The following is a 17,883-nucleotide window of genomic DNA, read 5'->3' as shown; positions in this document are numbered from 1 at the left end:
ATGAATTCTCGGTTTACCAAGACCTCAAGGTTTTTTTTAAGTCATTGACTTCAGCATAAGCAGAGTTTGCTCAGTCCCACGGGGCAGAGCTCCATGTTTGATGATGTGAGACACACAGAAACTTCCAAATGTCTTGGTTTCCTCCGCCCCTTTCCAAAGAGATTTTTTTCATCTTTACGCAGATGGTAGGGACCTCTATATCTGCTGCTTCTCCCACAGTGCTCAGCCAACATCTCCTTCACCTGCTCTACCAAGTGTAGGGAAGGAAAACATCCAGCACACTTGCTCCTGGGAGGATGATGGCTCATGCAGCAGTGTTTGCAGTCCACTAAATATTCACTTCCCTGTGGTTTTTTTGCATCCATGTTACAGATATGTGATTCCTATCAGACATGTCAGGTACTCCGTGTCTCTGCAGACAGGCGAGCAGTGCAGGCGGGGTACTCCCGGAATGCAAATGTGTGCTGAGGGAACGGGAGCGTGGTTTCTGCCTGCCACAGCAACCTCAACAGATCCCTGCGTGCTGCGCCTGCACTTCCTGCGCGGAGCACAGAGCTCTCCGCTCCCACTCAGCTCCATTTCCCCACCCCACTGCTGCAGATGAGGAGAAAAAGGCAAGCAACCAAGTGCTTTTGCACTGTTAAGCTCTGCTGATAGAGAGTGTGCTGGTGCAAGGGGTGTGATTCCAGCACAGGAAGGGACCTCAGGGTCACCGGTGCTGGATTGTGTGCACAAAAATGATGCTGCAGACGAAACCAGCTCTGCTTTTGCTCCAGTGCTCCTTTTGGAAAGCAAAACCCAAGCTGCTCTCCTCCCGTGGTTACAAATCTCTCTGTGGTTCACAGCCTGCATTTATTCATGACTAGTTTATTCTCACTTGTTCTCGTGCCAATGTTGTCCTTTAGCATCAATAGCTCTTCTCTAGTGTTTACCCCTCTGACGTTTTTACAAACAGCAACACATCCCCTCTCAGCCTTTGCTTCCCTGCACTGAAACATGCCAGCTCCTTTACAGTCTCTCATGTGACAACATCTCCATTTTCCCGGACAGTTACCCAAATATCCAAAGTTTCACCCCCAAATATTTCATTTACATTGGTTTATCTCACTTGAAAAAAAAAAAAAAAAAGCTGGTTTTACTGCACTGAGGGCACGTTCACATGCACGTGTCAGACTTAGGGAAAAATATGTGCTTCAGGGAGGGGGGATAATTGTGTGTGTGACACAAAGAAGTTCCTGTGTCCGTGAAGCGTGCCGTGGATGCATGTGGAGGGATGCTGTCAGCGGGATCGCGTGTGCGAGACTCCGAAAGGGATTACTCAGTGTGCGAGGGGGCGTCGTAAGGAGGATTTTGAGGTGCGTGACACTGAGAAGGATTAGTCTCTGTGTAAAAAAGTGTGTGTGTGTGTGTGTAGAAGAGAGGGAAGATAAGAGAGTGGCCGCGCGTGGCACAGGGAGAGAGATTAGCCCGGGAGTCTGTGAGCGGGGTGATAAGGGAGGGCTGCGTGTGAGAACAGCGCTGTAAAAACCTGGGATTTAGCTAATGGAAGGATTTTTGTGTGTTTATGTGTGTGCATGGGTGGGATGTGGAAAGGAGGATTTGGGAAGTGCATGGCAGAAGGTATTTGGGAATGCTGGAGGGGCTCCATCTGGGAGTGGGTGTTCCTGTAGCTGCAGCACCATGGGGTTTCTCATGGCCATGCACAGGTGGGATGCAGTGCTGGGACATGTGGAGGGCTCCTGCACCACAGGGACAGGGTCACGGAAAAAGCCAGCCATGCCCCATGGGTAGGAAGGATTGTGGGGCACTGCTGAGCCTGATGAGGAGGTGCTCCAGGGCAGGTGACAAAGCAGGGACGAAGCTGTAGCAGCACAGGGAGCGGCTGTACCTGTCAGAGCAGGGAAAGGCAAACACTCGAGGGGCAGTGGGAAGTAGAGGGCTGATGGCTTAAACACACTGTGGCACAGAAGGAAACATCCCCCTGTGAGCAGGACAGGACAGAGGCCATGTGCTGTGCCGAGCAGAGGCTGTCTGGGTGCAGAGCAAGTGCAAATAGACACATAAATAAGTGTGTGCTTCTCAGGGGGCAGAGCTCTGGGAGTGCCTAAACATCCCGCCCGCAGCGGAGCGGGAACGCTGGCAACATTTCCACTGACCCCATATCCTCCACCTCTCACCTCAGATTTATCCCTGCTGCTCTGGCTGACTGCCCTTGCAGCATCTCTTCGAGGGAGAAAGAACACTGACAGCGCTCGTAGAGAAATTTATGATCCAGAGCAAGGGAGGAGGGTTAATTGCATCCCAGCATTCATCTTTTAATGTTCTGACTTAACAGTAAAACTTTTTCCCCTTTTGTTTTTCCCTGGGAAAATCAGGCTGCTTTGTCAAAACAAGCAACTTCCTACTTTTGATCAAGCCTCAGTTTTCATTTGAAGGGGAAAAGAAGGTGATGAGAAATTTCAGCTAGCTTTGTTGCCTGTCTTTACTGGATCTGTTCCATGGCATTAGTTTTGTTTCAGAGATGCTAAAAGTAAAGCCTACCAAAGCTTTTATGGTAAAATGAACTAAAATAACTGGGATGTCTAGGGTAACTTTTCTTCAAATAAATTGATTCTTTGCTTGTCTAATGGAGCATTTGAATGTTTGTTTCCTGTTTAATGAAAGGTCATCAAAAGCCTGGCCAGTTGCTTTGTAGCTTTCAAGAATGTATTTTTTAAGGGAGAAGGCTAAAAACTGAGTAGCAACAATTTGAGATTCCCCTAGGTGCTAGTGCTGAGCAAATATAAGATCTCATGCCTAGAAAATAATGTAGGAGGCTTCCAACCAGAAATGAAGAATCTGTATAAGCACTGAAGAAAATTTCATTTAGAAGCATTATCCTAAAATATAGATTGCCCATAAAATTGGGTCTTTAAATATTTCTAAAAGATGCTCTGTTTTGCAACAGAAGGCATTTCGGTGTGATGCAGGCACACGACAAGTTCTGTGGCAAAGGTGGCCAGCTTCTCCTCCTACATTTTCATTTAACTGAGGCCCACAGTCGATGTTGCACCCACCTGGCAGAGACAATGGGGATAATAACTCCCCTTTGCTCCACTGAGGACTGGAGATGGGATGGGCTTGAATTGAAGTCCACAGAGCTGCTGGTCCAGACCATCCCTGCCCCACAGGGAGAGATTTTCTTGGCCCAGAAAGCAATGCCTGGCAGTAACACTTCTCAAAAGCCACCAGCTGGACACCCAGCACCATGCTGATAGCCAAGCCATTAGATAGGACTTCTGCTTTTTAAAAGCTAATAAACCATGAAATCACACAGAGAGACCCAAGCAAAAGGCATTGGGGGGGGTATGGCTTTGTTCTGGGAAGGTCTCCAGTCTTTCAGGCCAGAGGTCACATTGTCCTTCTTCCCTTCAGCCCAGCATGAATCAGCAGGAGGTGAGGTTGAGCTGTGAGAGGAATTGCAATGGGTTTTGTGTTAAAGCCAGTACACGAGTTCTGCTGCAAAGTGCCCACTCAACAGCTGGCCACAAAATCCCCGAGCCTGGGGTGAGATGCCAAGGCTGTGGGTGCTTGGAGAGGAGCATCACACCATTGCAGGGCTGCCTTGTTCTGCTGTCAGCACGTTCCCTCTGAAAGGACGGGCAAGAGGAGCGAACGGGGACAGGGAGTGCCCCGTGGAGCAGGCACCATCCACTGGGAAAGTGCTTTTCACTGGTGAAACGTGAGCACCCTACTGGAAAAGCGCTGCAAGGGGCCTGTTCTTCACACTGTCTGACAAAGAGGTGTCCGTGTGAGGGTACTTGGGACCCATCCCAAAATGGTTGTGTGTCTTTGCACAGGTGGCTGCCTCGGTCTGTCCCGCTGTGAAATGGGGTTAAAAACCTTAATGGAGGACAGACTACCAGGCTTCAGGCAGTGAGGTTTGGAAAAACCCTTCTTAACTAAGACTTGTCAGCACTAAAGAGGGAAAAAATGTTACTGTCTTCTTCCATTCAGAGAGAGGAAAAGCAGAGTGACCCAGAGGTGGATGCTCATTTTCCTCCCCCACCTGCCAGAAAAAGACACCTGACCCTTGGATCTCTGAATGCACCCCACACTCAGCCCCCCCTTCAAACTCTCTTTCGTCCTTGTTTTTCAAAGCCTCAAGTGGTTTTGAAATTAAATGGCTTTTCTTCCATCAACGAACCTCAAACTTGCATCTCCTTTCCCCCGTTCCTCTTCTCCCATCCAGCTTTCACAACTCCTTGGGTTTCTGTTATTTCCCATGCATTTGCTTTGAAGGATTTTTCCAACAAGGATGTCACGAAAAGTTTCTTAAGTGTCTTTTATCACAAATTCCTTTTGGTTTCATGCCTGAGGATGCTTCTGAGGAGGACCTGGTGACCTGTGCTCAAGCAGATGTGAAGCAAGTCCACTTTACAAGCGAGTCACGGCTGAGTGCACCCACAAATCAGGTCCTGTATCCCTGCAGCCTCCTTCAGGAAACATGATGTGTTTCCCAACTGACAAAACTAGACCATACTTAGACCCAGTGTAATTCTGTTGGCCTCAATGTAGTTACCAGGGAAACTATAATGCAGAAAACTTTTCTGCACTGAAATAAAGGTTTTCTTAGCTGTCTTACTTATACGGCACAGACCATTAGTTCTAACCAGGCAGAAAGCTGACGATTTTCTCAACACTTACGTGAGAAGTTCAAGAAAGAAGTTTACAGAGGTGGATCGTAGCCATGGATTTACAGCTGCACCATCACATTTGTCAAAGTGCACCTGCACAGGGGATCCTCTGTCAACCACACCTGCACATGACACCCCAGTTCTTCCATTGCTCCACAGACAATGTCAGAAAAGCTTCTTCCCTTAGGAGTGCACCGGTAAAAGTTCTCAGGAGACAAGCTTTCAGTGTACATTAGCAAAGGTCTAATTTTCAGAGGTTGTATGCCCCATATGGCTTCCTTACATACCCAAATCACCTAAAGACCATCCCAACATCTCTTCTTTAAAGAGACATGGCAGTGAACTCAGTAATTTAAGCATGTTTTGGAAATGCCACCACGGCTCTCAGCTGACACTGCTCTACTGTCAGGACTAGCAGTGCAGAGGAATGATCACAACAAATTCTTTGGAAATATGACTGCAGATGTTCACTGCCATGTTAAATACGGGCAGCCAGAAAGAATTTCTCTCACAGGGAAATGAATCTTTACTCCAGCAGGAGGGTCAGGAACTTGAAGTGAAGGCTACACTGCACACTCTTCTCTGCCACATTCAGCACTGAAAGTGGGTTGCAGTACAGAGAGAAGAATATCACAGCCCTCACAGATTAGCTAGGACAGTCCCAGAGGTGTAAATCACAGGTTTTACATTGCACCTCGGCCTTCCTGCAAACACCAAGAGACAAAACCTGTTCCAGGGGTGTTTCTTTTTGCCTGTTCTGCCACACAAAGTTCTTATTTGGGTTCTTCCCACCAGTGGCAGCAGCCTCTGCCCTGCCAAACTTCTCTTGTATCTGGAAGTCCCACCTGCCTTTCCTTCAGAGGCTTCTGGGATAAATGGTGCCTTAATTAGGTTAATTATACCTTCAGCCATCCATGTGCTCACTTTTGCTGTGCAGTTAGAGTCCATTGAATGGTGGCGTTTCCCCAGTTTTCCTTGTGGGAAGCAAATCCAACACCTGAAGTGTGAAGCTTTCCATGGCTCAGCAGTCTTGCACAACATTTGTTAAATCCAAGGCATGTTTCCACTCCTTGAAAAGCTGGTGCTCATGGTGCCTCTCTGTGCAAGACCTGCTGCCCCTGGCTGGCAAGTGACCCTGGTTTCACGAACAAATGGATCTCATTAGAGGCATTTCTCTGTAATGTCAACAGAAGTGTTGAGCAACACCTGGTGAATAGTGAAAAAGTCTCTCTGATGCTCTGATGGTGAGCAGTGGTACAAATTAGCATCCCCCAGTCTGCTGCGGCTTTTCTGTCTAAATAATATTTTACAGGTAAAGTTTCTGCTGAGAAGCAGTGGGGTTTTCTCAGTAGTTGCCTAAATCATGTCATCAGCTTTGGTTTACACTGAGTGACTGCTTGAGGCAGAACCTGCATCTGTGTGTGCAGTGTCACTGCTCTGGAGTGATGAACAACCCCAGGTTTGCAGCAACTCCCCTTCCTGTGCTCTGGTTGGCCTCCCTGCAATTTGCATTTATGCAGAGTGTTTTACATGATCTCTCTTGCTCTCTGCAGCTCACTAGAGAGTCTCTTTCTTCAGCAGCTTAAAAATTCTCCTAGAATAGAAACCAGTAGGGAAGGTGTTTGCATGTAAGTAGGCATGTCAGGAAGGGATGTCAGTTGTTTCCTAATGTTAGTGATGCTCCCACATTCTTCTCCCTAAGCCACACATCCCATTTTCCAGGTTATTGTCTCAGTCCCACAGCAGGTCCTGGTGTCTTCACTGGCCTCTGTGTAAAGCTGATGATTTTTTATATTTCATTAGCATACACATTTATTGTGACATAACAAGTTCTGCAAGTAAAACATCCAGCTGGAAAGTCTTTCCTGAAGTTCTGTTTTGTGTTGGATAACACCTGTCACTAGCATTAAAGGGATTTGGTTGCCCAAAATTATTTTAGGCAAAAGAATTTGGAAGTGTTTAAGGTAATTTTATATAACTGGTGGTGTGGTTTGCAGCTTGTCCCACATCTTGGTTCTTTCCTTAGTCCTGAGAGTTCGCTGTGGGAGATGTCTGTTGTGGGTCCAAGCACAGGTTAAGGAGAAGCCTGTAGCTGTAAAAGTCCCCTCTGTCATGCTGGTAAAATGACACAGATTTCACCTGAGATTTTTTGAAGAAAAATCTCAAATTCCACTTTATTTGTGTGGAAGGTCATGCTGGGCAGCCAGGTTGATAATTGGTATTTTGGGTTGCATTCACAAGGGGCTCCAGGTCTACCCACAGGTTTGTGGGAGCAGTGGAGCAGAGAGGTGTTCTCCCAGCTCCCGCATCCCCACCATTCACCTCACTCAGAGGGATGGACGTCTTCACCTCCCATGAGAGGGAACTGGCCTCTAGACCTGCTTGCAGCCCTGGTTTAAGTATCTCCCCTTTGCAGAGGCTCCATCTGGGCACCCTGACTGGGTGCACTTCGTGTAAACTGTTTGTTCCACCACCCACGGTGAGTGACTCGCACAGAAGTTTCAGCAGAGACCATAAAACTGCAAACCATAGGTCCAGATCTCACCATCTGCCACACTTCTGCCTCCCTGCTCCCCAGACAACACAGTCTCCCACTGGGTTTAAAAGATCTCAAGATTAAACTTGTTTGTTTGGGATTTTCCATGAAACCTGGTGCTCAGAGGCACTGTGGAAATAAAACTGTTGTAACTCTCATCATTTCCTGCCCTCACAATGCAGACAGGATTAAAGCAGTTCTAATGACAGGGAAGAAATGGTAATATTCCCCCTGACATTAAGTAGGCCTGAGCAAAGCTATGAGCACAATGGGTTGGAGCATTAATCTGAAAAGGGAAAATAAAAACCCTACAAGACATGACTATAGCAAAGAGCCACCAAGGGAGGCACTTAAACCCACAAAAACCAGCACTCTCAGATGTCAAAGGATCTTGTCATTCTGCACCAAACTCAGCCCTTGCTGAGATGTTAAATGTGTTTCAAAACCATTGGTGCTTTCACAGACCTCAGGTGAACGCAATGTGCAACCAGGTAGCACAAAAGGGTTGTGCTCTAGGGCTTAATCCTTGTGTGCTGAGTGTAGTTTGCTGGGTTTGTGCCTTTCTCTGCTCTTCCCAGAAAGCTAATGGCTCCAGTGACTGCAGGAGAGCTGGCACTTTTGGGGCAGCGATAGCACATGTAGGTTTTGGAGCATCTGCTTTGCTAACTCAGCAGATACCTGTAATGCAGCCCTGAAAGTGGATAGAAAATGTGAAAATTTATAGATAATGTGACAGCTGGTGGGTTTAGGTACCACTTGCCACTTCAAGCCCCCAAGGACATGATGCTCTGTCCTGTGTATGAGAGGTTCTGTTTGAACCTCTTTGTCCTTAGTAAGTGTGAACTTCTGCAGACAGTTTCAAGACAGGCCCTTACAAAATCTTCACCAGAACCTGAGGCTTGCACTGAAGACAGTCTGAGGCTTTAATGTCTGTGAACCAACATAATGTATTAGGGAAAGAAAAGAAGCTATTGAAGACAAAATGTATTCCATCTGCAACGAGACCTTCTCTATGTGACACATCTGCTTTCTGCTACTGCTTATCTCCCCCCCTCCCACTCCTCACTCCCCTCTTTTTACTGGTTTAATAATTCAGCACTTACAGCCCAGAACTAAATGCTGTGGTGAACTAAGAACAGCGTGCTGTGTACTGTCTAAACGTGCTGGGGGTTTGGTGCTTTGTTCTTTTCCTCTGTTGTTGTTCATGCTTCCCAGCAGAATCTTACACCCTGATCCTGTACTTCGTTTTCCCTGTACAGCACTATCTTCAGAAGCACCAATGTAGTACAAAAGGCCATCTAATAAAAAAGCAGAAGGAAAATTGGTTCAACCCTCATTCCTCATCTCCTTTTACAATATCGCTGTCACTTTTTCATTTGTAGTAATCTTGCTTTAATATTTATGTCTCTGCTTCAGACACAGAGTTCAATCAGGACAAATTATGAGTTTTCAATTTCATTGCAGAAGGTTAGATGAGAGCAGGGATCTCTGGTCTTCCTGAGTCCGTGGGTCCCATAGGAACATCCATCTGCAGCTGGGGGCCCTCTGAGGGATCACTCCTTCCCTCTAGAGTAGCTGCAGGGGAGCTTGAGGTGAGAGCTGTGGGTTAGGAGAATTCACTTGGTTTTGCAGATCTCCTGCTTCTCCAAGGGAACTCAGCAGAGCAGCATCTTCTGCAGGGTTCTTTCTGGACACAGTAAAAAGCCAGAGTGCCCAGCAGACCTGATAACGGTGTCAGACAGCTCTGGCACATCTTTAAGGTTCCTTCCAAGCCAAACCATTCTGTGATTCCATGATTTTTCAAAGACAAAATGTGCCGCAAAATGCTCTCAGAAGGCTGTATCCCAAATGGGTTTGCTAGCTGTCCCCCAGAAATGAGACAGACTGGCATGGAGGGAAACACTCCCATTTGAACAATGAGGCAAGGTGGAAAGGTCAGATCTTTTATTAGAGCTGAAAAACGCCGAGTCTTTTCCAGGCACCAGAGCCCTTCTGCACGTCTTTTCTGGTTTTAAGCTATGAAAGCAGGGAGTGCTGTGGAAAAGCTGTGGCTCTGGTATGGGACACTGGAGAGATGAAGGAAGTAGACAACAAGAACCTTACACAGCTTGAGAGCATGGCATCAGTGTTTCCAGCTCAGAAATGGTCTATATGAGCATGGTGCAGGAGTCAGCCTCTGAGCGAAGGGACTGGAACAGATGGGCTCAGAGAAAAGCAGTTGCCTCACAAGCAAAGATCCAAATCATGATTAAATAACAAATGTGAAACAGAGATGGCAATGGACCCATTTCTCCTTACACATTAACCACAGGACCCTCATTAACCAAACTGTCCCTATTAGAATAATAACTTAATTCTACCCACAGAAGAAATGAGACCCTCTTAAGGTTGCTTCTGATCTCAGTGTCTTGCGCATAGGGGATTTGCATCTAATTCCTATTAAAAGTGCTCAGAAATAGTTTGTGTTGACTGTAAACCCTTCAATATATTTAATTATTGGTTTCATATGACTCAACAAAGTATAAGGAATCCAAAATTAAAAACACTTTTAAAAACAAATAAAGCAAGTAGAATCTTGACAAACATCATCATTTTCCTTCTTTCCTTATTCAACAAGTTCAGTGACCTCATTAAGACCTTTGATATTTGGATTTTTTTCTCCTGTTTTGTAGTCACACTGGATAAGAACTGCATTCAAAGAGTCTAGTAGAAAAATAAAAAGAGGTTTCAAGATGTGAAGTACACAAGTGGAAGGGTGAGGATCTTCAGCTGGTCCCTTAGAGAGATTAAAGTCAACTCCCCATGACTGTATCTTCCACCACCAGGATTTTAATTCAAAAGTTAACTTAAATGACTGAGAGTCCATGCTGATCATTTTTGGTGAGCAAACCACCCTGCTATTTCTGTTTCCTAAAACTCAGCAGCATGTGAGAAAGAAGCACCCCAAATCCAATTTGATCTTAAAGGAAACTTACCATTTGTCAAGCAGGAAAACTTAACTGAAAAAATTGAAGCTATCAGCATATGCATTTATGAGCAGCTCTTCAGTCACAGATTATTGTTTAAATATGAGGGAAGGAAAGCAGATCTTTATGTAAAACCAACACTGCTTTCCAGCTTCCAGGATCATTCGAGCTGCAGTGCAGGGAAATGATGGAAGGGAGCACCCTTCTGTGCCTTTTATGCATTTGAAAGAAAAACATGCATTTCTTGTGATATCACATCAACCTGATTTGCAGTTGATCAAATATGTGGGACATATCTGCTGTCAGCTAAATACATGAGTGGAACAATGGGGGAGTGTAGAATCTGTTTGGCTTTCCCCTGCTCCAGAAATCTGTGGGAACATGCTGTCGTTGGGATGTGCTGAAGAGATGCGCTCTGGCACCTACGCCACAGTGGAGAGCTGTGAGGACAAACATTCGGGAGGAGAGCTGAGCTGATCCTAATTGCAGCAGACACCAGTGCTCTTTCCTTGGAACTCCACCAGCTTTGCCAACCTGATGTCAGGTTCTCCATCACCATGTGAGGGTCGCCTCCAGGCAGGGCATGCTAAGAATTAATTATGCATGCATATCCTCCCTCCTCTTTCCCACATGTGCACAAACACACTCCAAGTGAGCAAAGGGAAGCATGTGGGAACTGCTTCTTGACACCACTGTTGTCAATGAGTATGTTTTGCTGCTGGTGAGGGTGTTGGTTCTGTGTCCCAGGAGGCTTGGGCACGTGAAGATGATATTGGGGCTGCAGGCATTGCAGGGGATAACTGACATAACTGAGATCACTATTTTATTGTAATTGTGTGGCCTCAAAATCTGGCCACACTTATCTTGCAATTTTTAAAAGGCATTTGTTCATTCTGGTGTGTGCTGGGCTGAGTGGTTTCAAAGATTTCTTCTTATCTTGAACTCTATATTTTTCTCTTTTTTTGTTTGTTTGGGCTATGGGGAATAATCTGGTCACATCTCCAGCTCAGCACTGTAGGAACAGCTTTCCTGGAGAGGGTGCAGTGTCTTCCCTCCTAGATGCCATGATATTCTCCAGGCTCAGGAAGGCCTCTGAGACCTGGCAGGGACCATCAGGGGTTTCTGTCCCCTCTTGCAAGTGAGAACACACATCATTTGTGAGGAACATCTGGGGATATTTCATTTAATCAGGTTTTTTACTGCTCTTGTGGCTTAGGGTATTAGCACTGTCTCTGCTACTTCTGTTCCCTGACAGAGGCACATGCAGCAGCTGAATCTCCTAAGAGTCAACTAAGCCATATTATTGGCTCCCTCCAGGGGTAGCTGGGTGAAACTTAATAGTCCATGAGATGCAAGAAGTCAGTAGAAATGATCTAATGTCCCTTTCTAGTCTTAAACTCAGTGAAATGGTGAAAATTCTGCTTCTAAATGAAACGGCAGATGAGCAGTCCCCAGGATCTCCTACCAGGCTTCCTCCCCAGCTGTGTCCCTGGGGAGCAGTTCCCTTTTTGCAGTCTTGTTTGCAGATTCTCAGCAGAATGCACAGTTTTCGCTGCTGGAGACCAAATCCTCATTTCCATCCTTCTGTGCAACCCATTTGCCCTTCCTCCTCCCTCAAATGCTGAGATTGTTTCAGCCCCTCTTTGTGGTGATGGTTTCTGAGAGAAACTTTTTGGGCTATCTTCTTTAACCAAAACCTAAAAGAGATGTCTGTTTTATCTGACATCTGCCTTTCATGTGGATTAGGTCAAACCCCACTTGCAAAATACCTCTGACTCTCCTAAATGCAGAAATCAGTCTTGTTCATCTACTCACTCTGGTTAAGAGCTGCAGCCAAAAGAAAATTCCACCATGAATTTTTATAGACTCAAAACACCTCTTTTGCTTTCCTCTTCCACAGAGAAAATGTGCAATTTAAAGTTGTGAGTGTCAATGTATTTACTGATGTATTTTTCTTTTTCTTGGAAGCACCTGCAAAAGTGGCCAGAGCTGCCTCTCTTCAGCTCCCTAGAAGGTGCCCTCTCCTGTGTGTACTTTCAGTAAAATCAGTTTTTCTCTCTGATGTGCATTCTTTACCTTGAGTATTTCCATATGAAAAGAGAACTTTTGAGAAAAACTGCAGGACTAGAAATTCTAGAGTCTGTGGATTCCAAGAATGAGTGAATCACAGATGCTTTTTCCTCATCTGAATTCAATGGCTCTGCAATGGCTACCGTTCCACAGGGAGAGAGGGCAGCCTCCCCTGCTTGTTCTACCACATCAGTCACTTTTTAACTAACTTACAAACTATTTTGATTTTTGCTGTAAGTTAGAAATGTTTTTAGAGCGGTCAGATGAGTTCTCACCTCACCTGGCTGCAACAGACACTCTGCAGAGCTGTGTGCAGAGAGCAGGTGGCTGTCACTGGATTTTCTCTCCAGCATGACAAATTACAATCTAGTTAATGCCTCTGCTTTTACCTAATTTTCCTTGTTGAACAGCACTAGAGATCTCAGGAAGAAATCCTGTGCCTGGAGAAGGAGGGATATGGGGTGTCCATGTGGCCAGGTGCAGCACACACTGGGAATGTCCCGGCCACAAATCCCAAACTGATCAATTAAACAAGACTAATCAGGGAGAACACAGTGGTAGTTGCCATGATTATCAATCGTTATGATCTGTATTTTCCAAGGGCTACTTTAGAGGGAAATTATTCTGTAATTAAGTACAAATTCAATGTAACATATGAGCACAGGTACAGCCCAGAACTGACGTTCTCTGTCCTTTCCCGCTGTGCAGCCCAGAGGCCACAAACAGCACATGCAAACAGTCACAGATCTCTGCATTTGCATCCAAGCAAACCCTCCTCACTCGTGCTCACACCTTGGGATAGGCAAACACTTACGCTGTTGGATTTCACCCAGATCTCTGCCTGCAGGAACGAGCTTGAGGTGGAGCTGTCCAAATTCAGCTGCTGGAGCTGGTCTCCAGGCTGACTGCAGCTCTCCTCTGCAGGAAAAGCTGGGCTGGGGCCAGCCAGCTGCTCACAGATAGCTGGCACAAGGCTTGGAATGGGTGATGATGTCACCAGCCAATGGACCAGGAGAGCTCAACTTCTTGGACCTTCCATTCCAGCATGATCTTCATCTCTTTTATGTTTCTTAATCTTTTCAGAAAACCATCAGTTGGAGGCTAGTGACTGCTTGTCCCTACGAAAACAAACAGAGCTTAAAATATTTGTTTCCTCTACTTAAGGTTTACAATTCTTAGTAGTATGTTATTAGGAAGATGCACAGCAATCAAATGAGAACAGATTAACAAATTTGCTTCATAAAATGATTAAAGGAAACGTAAAGAAGTTCCAGCAATCTCTTAGTGTATTAAATAACGAGAAAGTAATTTAAGTTTTGCTGTGTAAATTCATTTGGAGCATCTGTAATTTAAAATAGCCCTGGGATCTGCATAATTTTGCAGCCACTGCTTTTACGTTATGCCAAGTTCAGTCCCAGAAAGGTGGCTGCAGCTCTCACTCTTCATTTCTCCAGATTAACTGACACAAGAGTTTCTTTGTTTTTATTTGGGAGATAGCCCTTGGCAAGCCTTTCTTTTTTGCAAATTATCTGCCTTGTCCACAGCCCCTCTTAGCCTGCAAGTACAAAGCAAATGAGGGTTCTTTCCAAACTTACTAATGATAAAGAGTGTTCACTCTCCCAGCTGTCTTTGGTACAATCTGTTTCAAATGCTGGCACTGATGATGTCTCAGAACAGTGTAGGAGGGATGCCTGAGCGTGACTGAGCCACAGAGTTAAAAAATTAAAGTTAAAAATGATAGATTCCTTTCAAATAGAAAAGAAAATCCAAAGAAGCCATGCCTTTTCTGAAACAAAACAAACCAAGCCAACTAAGTTTATTGTCTGGATTATTAATTGTACTGGATTGTTCAGCTGTCCCGAAAATGTCTCTTTAATCATTCAGTGAGGCTGAAGCCTGGGTCCCCGGAGATCACGTTCTGATCTCCTACATATGGTATCTCGCACCGTTCATTAGACCCACTGCTCCAGTCACATGGAAACAATGCTCAGACTATTTCTATCCATATCTGCTACTTTTCTTCCTGAATGTGTCAGTCTCATGATGAGGGCAGTGACTCCAGCTGATACAGACACAATTGCTGATTGCAAAGAGAGGCACTGCTGTGAAAATAAAGAGAAGAGGGGGTTATTTCCGTCTCGCTTCGGGCTTTGTGAGGTGTCCCTGCCCTGCAGAACAGCAAATTCCCTTGTGGGAGGAAAATGCTGAGATCACAGGTGCTAATCAGTGAAAAGAGGATGAGTGACCCTGCGAACAAACAGAGGGACTGGGATGCCCAAAAACTGGGCTCAGCTCCAAAAGAAAGGAAAAAATTTCATCTGTCTTGTGTGGTTCCGTTCTCAGCTCTCAGCACCAGCACGAAGCCTGGCTGCTTCGTTTTGGGAGTGAGATGGGAGCAGGGACTTGCTTTGCACAGTGGGAAGCAGAATTTCTTGCTCTTCCCTCTGAATGTTTGGTGCTGGCAGTAGAGAAGTGAGGAACAAGGCAATCTTTTCCAGGATGGCTGCAAGACAGCCGGGGTTTACTTTGGGTCCCTGCTGGAGGGACAGAGCTCGCATGGAGCCCAGCTAAGGATGCAAGAAGCTCATGCTTACGAGCCTGTCTGCAGCCACACATGCAGAAGGTTCAATTACCAGCAGAAACCAGGTCAGGGGAGTCCTGAGCACCTCAGAGCACTTGCCAGGGGACCCCAGCATGTCACATCCAACTCCTCAGCCTGCACTTGGGTTGGGAGGGCGGGCGAGTGATGTGTGAAGTGTCGAGTCAGTATAAATGTCACAGCCAAAGGTCTTCAGAGTCAGAGTGACAAGAGGAGGAGACAGGAGTGCCAAGAGTTCTGACACAGGAAAACTGCTGTCACTGCCACCACCTCCAGCTTGGAGATTTATTGATGGTAACTTGGGATGTGCCATAAACAGGGGTGATATTAAATGAGTCTGACTGTCCCAGGGGCTGAATTTTACAACCCAAAGTGTGAACTCTGTCTACCTCACTGAGCTCCTGAGGCATTTTCCCAGCAGCTCCTACGATCTCATTAAGTGCTCTCCAGAGAAGGGCTCCAACCCAAGGGAGCCCTCCCTGCACAGCGCAGCACCAGGGGCTGAAGACAGACAGACACCTGCCAGGGAACCCAGCAAACCCTCCTGGTAGAGACCTCCCAGGACACTGCTGATACCTCACTGGGCACACAGCCCTGTCTCCATGGCTTTGTGAGGAAACCAGAAGCTGTCAAAGTTGTGTTCCCAAGAACCAACACACTCCCAGTGTCAGAGGCTCCGACTCAGTGCCAGCAGCTCATGCCCCAGGACAGATCCCCCTGGAGCAGGGCTGTGACAGCGTTGAACCTTGGTGAACCTTTGCTGAGATGCCCTCTCAGAGTGGTTTCCTCACCTCCTGAGGTTAAACCCAGGGTTTCCTTCTGGAGTCGTTGTCCACAAAGCTGTGCAAAGGCTTTCTTTCTGCTTTGTGAATGCATCCAGGGCTTCAGTAGACTCTTTCTGCCGAGGGGTTCCCATGTCCAGATAACCCAGAAGCAGCAAAATCTTCAGCAGAGCCCTAGGGACATTGGTTTCATTCTTCTGAGTCACTTCTGCTTATCAAAAGTAAAGCAGGTCTGTGGAGGCCACAAGCCCTGTTCTTCACAGGTTGCTTTCACCAACCCACCCCCTTGAGGGAAAATTATCTAGTCCAGAGAGAGCCCACAGCTTATCTCAGGGAAAAGGTTTATTTTGGTGACATTGCTGAGAAACCTCCTTGAACTTCTGCCTTCACGACCTTTCTCTCTGCTCCTGCAGTCTGCTCGCAGTTCTCCAAGGGCGTCTATGCCATCTTTGGGTTTTATGAGAGGAGGACCGTCAACATGCTCACGTCTTTCTGCGGGGCTCTCCACGTCTGCTTCATAACACCGAGCTTCCCCGTCGAAACCTCCAACCAGTTTGTCCTCCAGCTCCGCCCAGAGCTCCAGGATGCCCTCATCAGCGTCATCGAGCACTACAGCTGGCAGAAGTTCGTGTATATTTACGACGCTGACCGGGGTAAGTGGCAGCTGTGTGGGAGGGGTTACCAGGCAGTTAAAGACAGTGGTCTGGAAGGAGTCTTTGCCTCCAAAATTGTGAATTGCTGGAGGTTGAGTCACCCTATGCCTTCCCTGTGCTCTGTTTTTTTCTAAATGTCCCTTTCTGCTAAAGGTGGGCACTGATCTAAATGAAGGATGAGCCTGACCCCGTGTGTGTGTGTGTGTGTGTGTTCACGGGGTCAGGTCTGAGCCCCATCAACACCAGGGAAATACTTGATGTGCAAATGGTTTTGAATTTGAAGTGGGGAAATTGTTTCTATTCAGTAGGTCCCATATTGAACTGGTCTGTCAAACTCAAGGCCACTGAGTTTCAAGTTTACAAACATGAGCAGACACTTGCTCAGGTCTTACCTAAGCCCACAGCCAGGTGTGAAATGTGTGTTTGTGGCAGACAGCTTGGAAAACTCCAAGTTCCCTGTGTTCACTGCCTGTCAGTTTTCTATATAAAAGAGCAAAAAGCTTTGTGGGGTAATGGAAGATATTATCTAACTTTCTAAACCATGAACAGGGCCAGAGAGCTCATTGCTCCATGATTCAGTTTTCCCAGCTCTCAGATGCCTTTAAAGTTCCAGGCTTAGAGGCTGCAAGCAAAGCAGACTAGTGGAGGATAGGGCAGAGGTAAGGTGATTCACATCCCTGTCTTGGAAGTTATAATTATCCCCTGAAGGGACAGGATGGGCTTTAGAAGCAAGGAGAAGGTATGAAAGCATCCCAGCTGCTTTCTGTTATCATGAGGCATGGGCATGCTGAATACCCCAAAAGGACAGAGAATTGCTGTGTGCGTCTCCTCTGGAAGGTTCTGTGTATAATTTAGGCAACATAATTCTAGAAGTAATGGTCTCCAGGTGAGATGCTGCTGAGAGAGAAGGATGCTGAGTATGACTGTGTGCTGTGGTAGCTGAGGGTGTCCCTACCCCTAGGGGCACATAGCCTAAACAGATCAAAGTCGAGAAGGAAACGATGGGTAAGAGAAATCAAGTTATTTGGGATGGGACAGACAGGGAGATGGGGATTAGAGTTCTTATCTGAATCCCACAGCAGGGCCTGATCAACGAGACTGATCTGCTGATTACAAAGGAAAATTAGGCCTGGAATCATCTGTGCTGAGACAGAAAAAGCAGGAGTCATTAATCCTAGCCCATCTGGGTCAGATCTAGACTATTAGCTGCTCTCTGTAGTTCTGCTGCACTCTCATGACTCCATCTCCAGCCTGGCTGGAGGCAGCTACACAGGCTGTCAGGAGGATGGAAAGATGCCATTGCACAACTAAAACCTGGCTCTCCCCCTTCTCTTCCCATCATAGGGTTGTCAGTCCTGCAGAAAGTGCTGGACACTGCAGCTGAGAAGAACTGGCAGGTGACAGCTGTCAACATCCTGACAACAACAGAGGAGGGCTACCGAATGCTCTTCCAGGAGCTGGAGAAGAAGAAAGAAAGGCTGGTGGTGGTGGACTGCGAATCTGAGAGGCTGAACATCATCCTTAACAAGGTTGTGTTGGTGTGGGCCTGCTGGGCAGGGCCTTGCACGCTGGATGGGAAGGGTTATTTCCCCTGGAGAAGT

At 46.5% G+C, this 17,883-nt stretch overlaps 1 protein-coding gene across 3 annotated transcripts in view; it reads left to right on the top strand.

Annotated features, from left to right (window-relative positions):
* Positions 1-17,883, top strand: part of GRIA1 (glutamate ionotropic receptor AMPA type subunit 1) — a 119,981-nt gene that overhangs the window by 39,324 nt on the left and 62,774 nt on the right. For all 3 annotated transcript variants that reach the window (XM_010399731.4, XM_010399732.4, XM_019286059.2), the window contains exons 3-4: positions 16,043-16,282; positions 17,627-17,811. In XM_010399731.4, coding sequence (XP_010398033.1) covers positions 16,043-16,282; positions 17,627-17,811 — 425 coding nt within the window. The remainder of the gene's footprint in view (positions 1-16,042; positions 16,283-17,626; positions 17,812-17,883) is intronic.

Source organism: Corvus cornix, chromosome 13 (assembly GCF_000738735.6).
Source record: "Corvus cornix cornix isolate S_Up_H32 chromosome 13, ASM73873v5, whole genome shotgun sequence".
Classification (NCBI taxonomy): Eukaryota; Metazoa; Chordata; class Aves; order Passeriformes; family Corvidae; genus Corvus; species Corvus cornix.
Note: the sequence above shows the minus strand (reverse complement) of the source record. Positions and strands in the feature narration are given on the sequence as shown.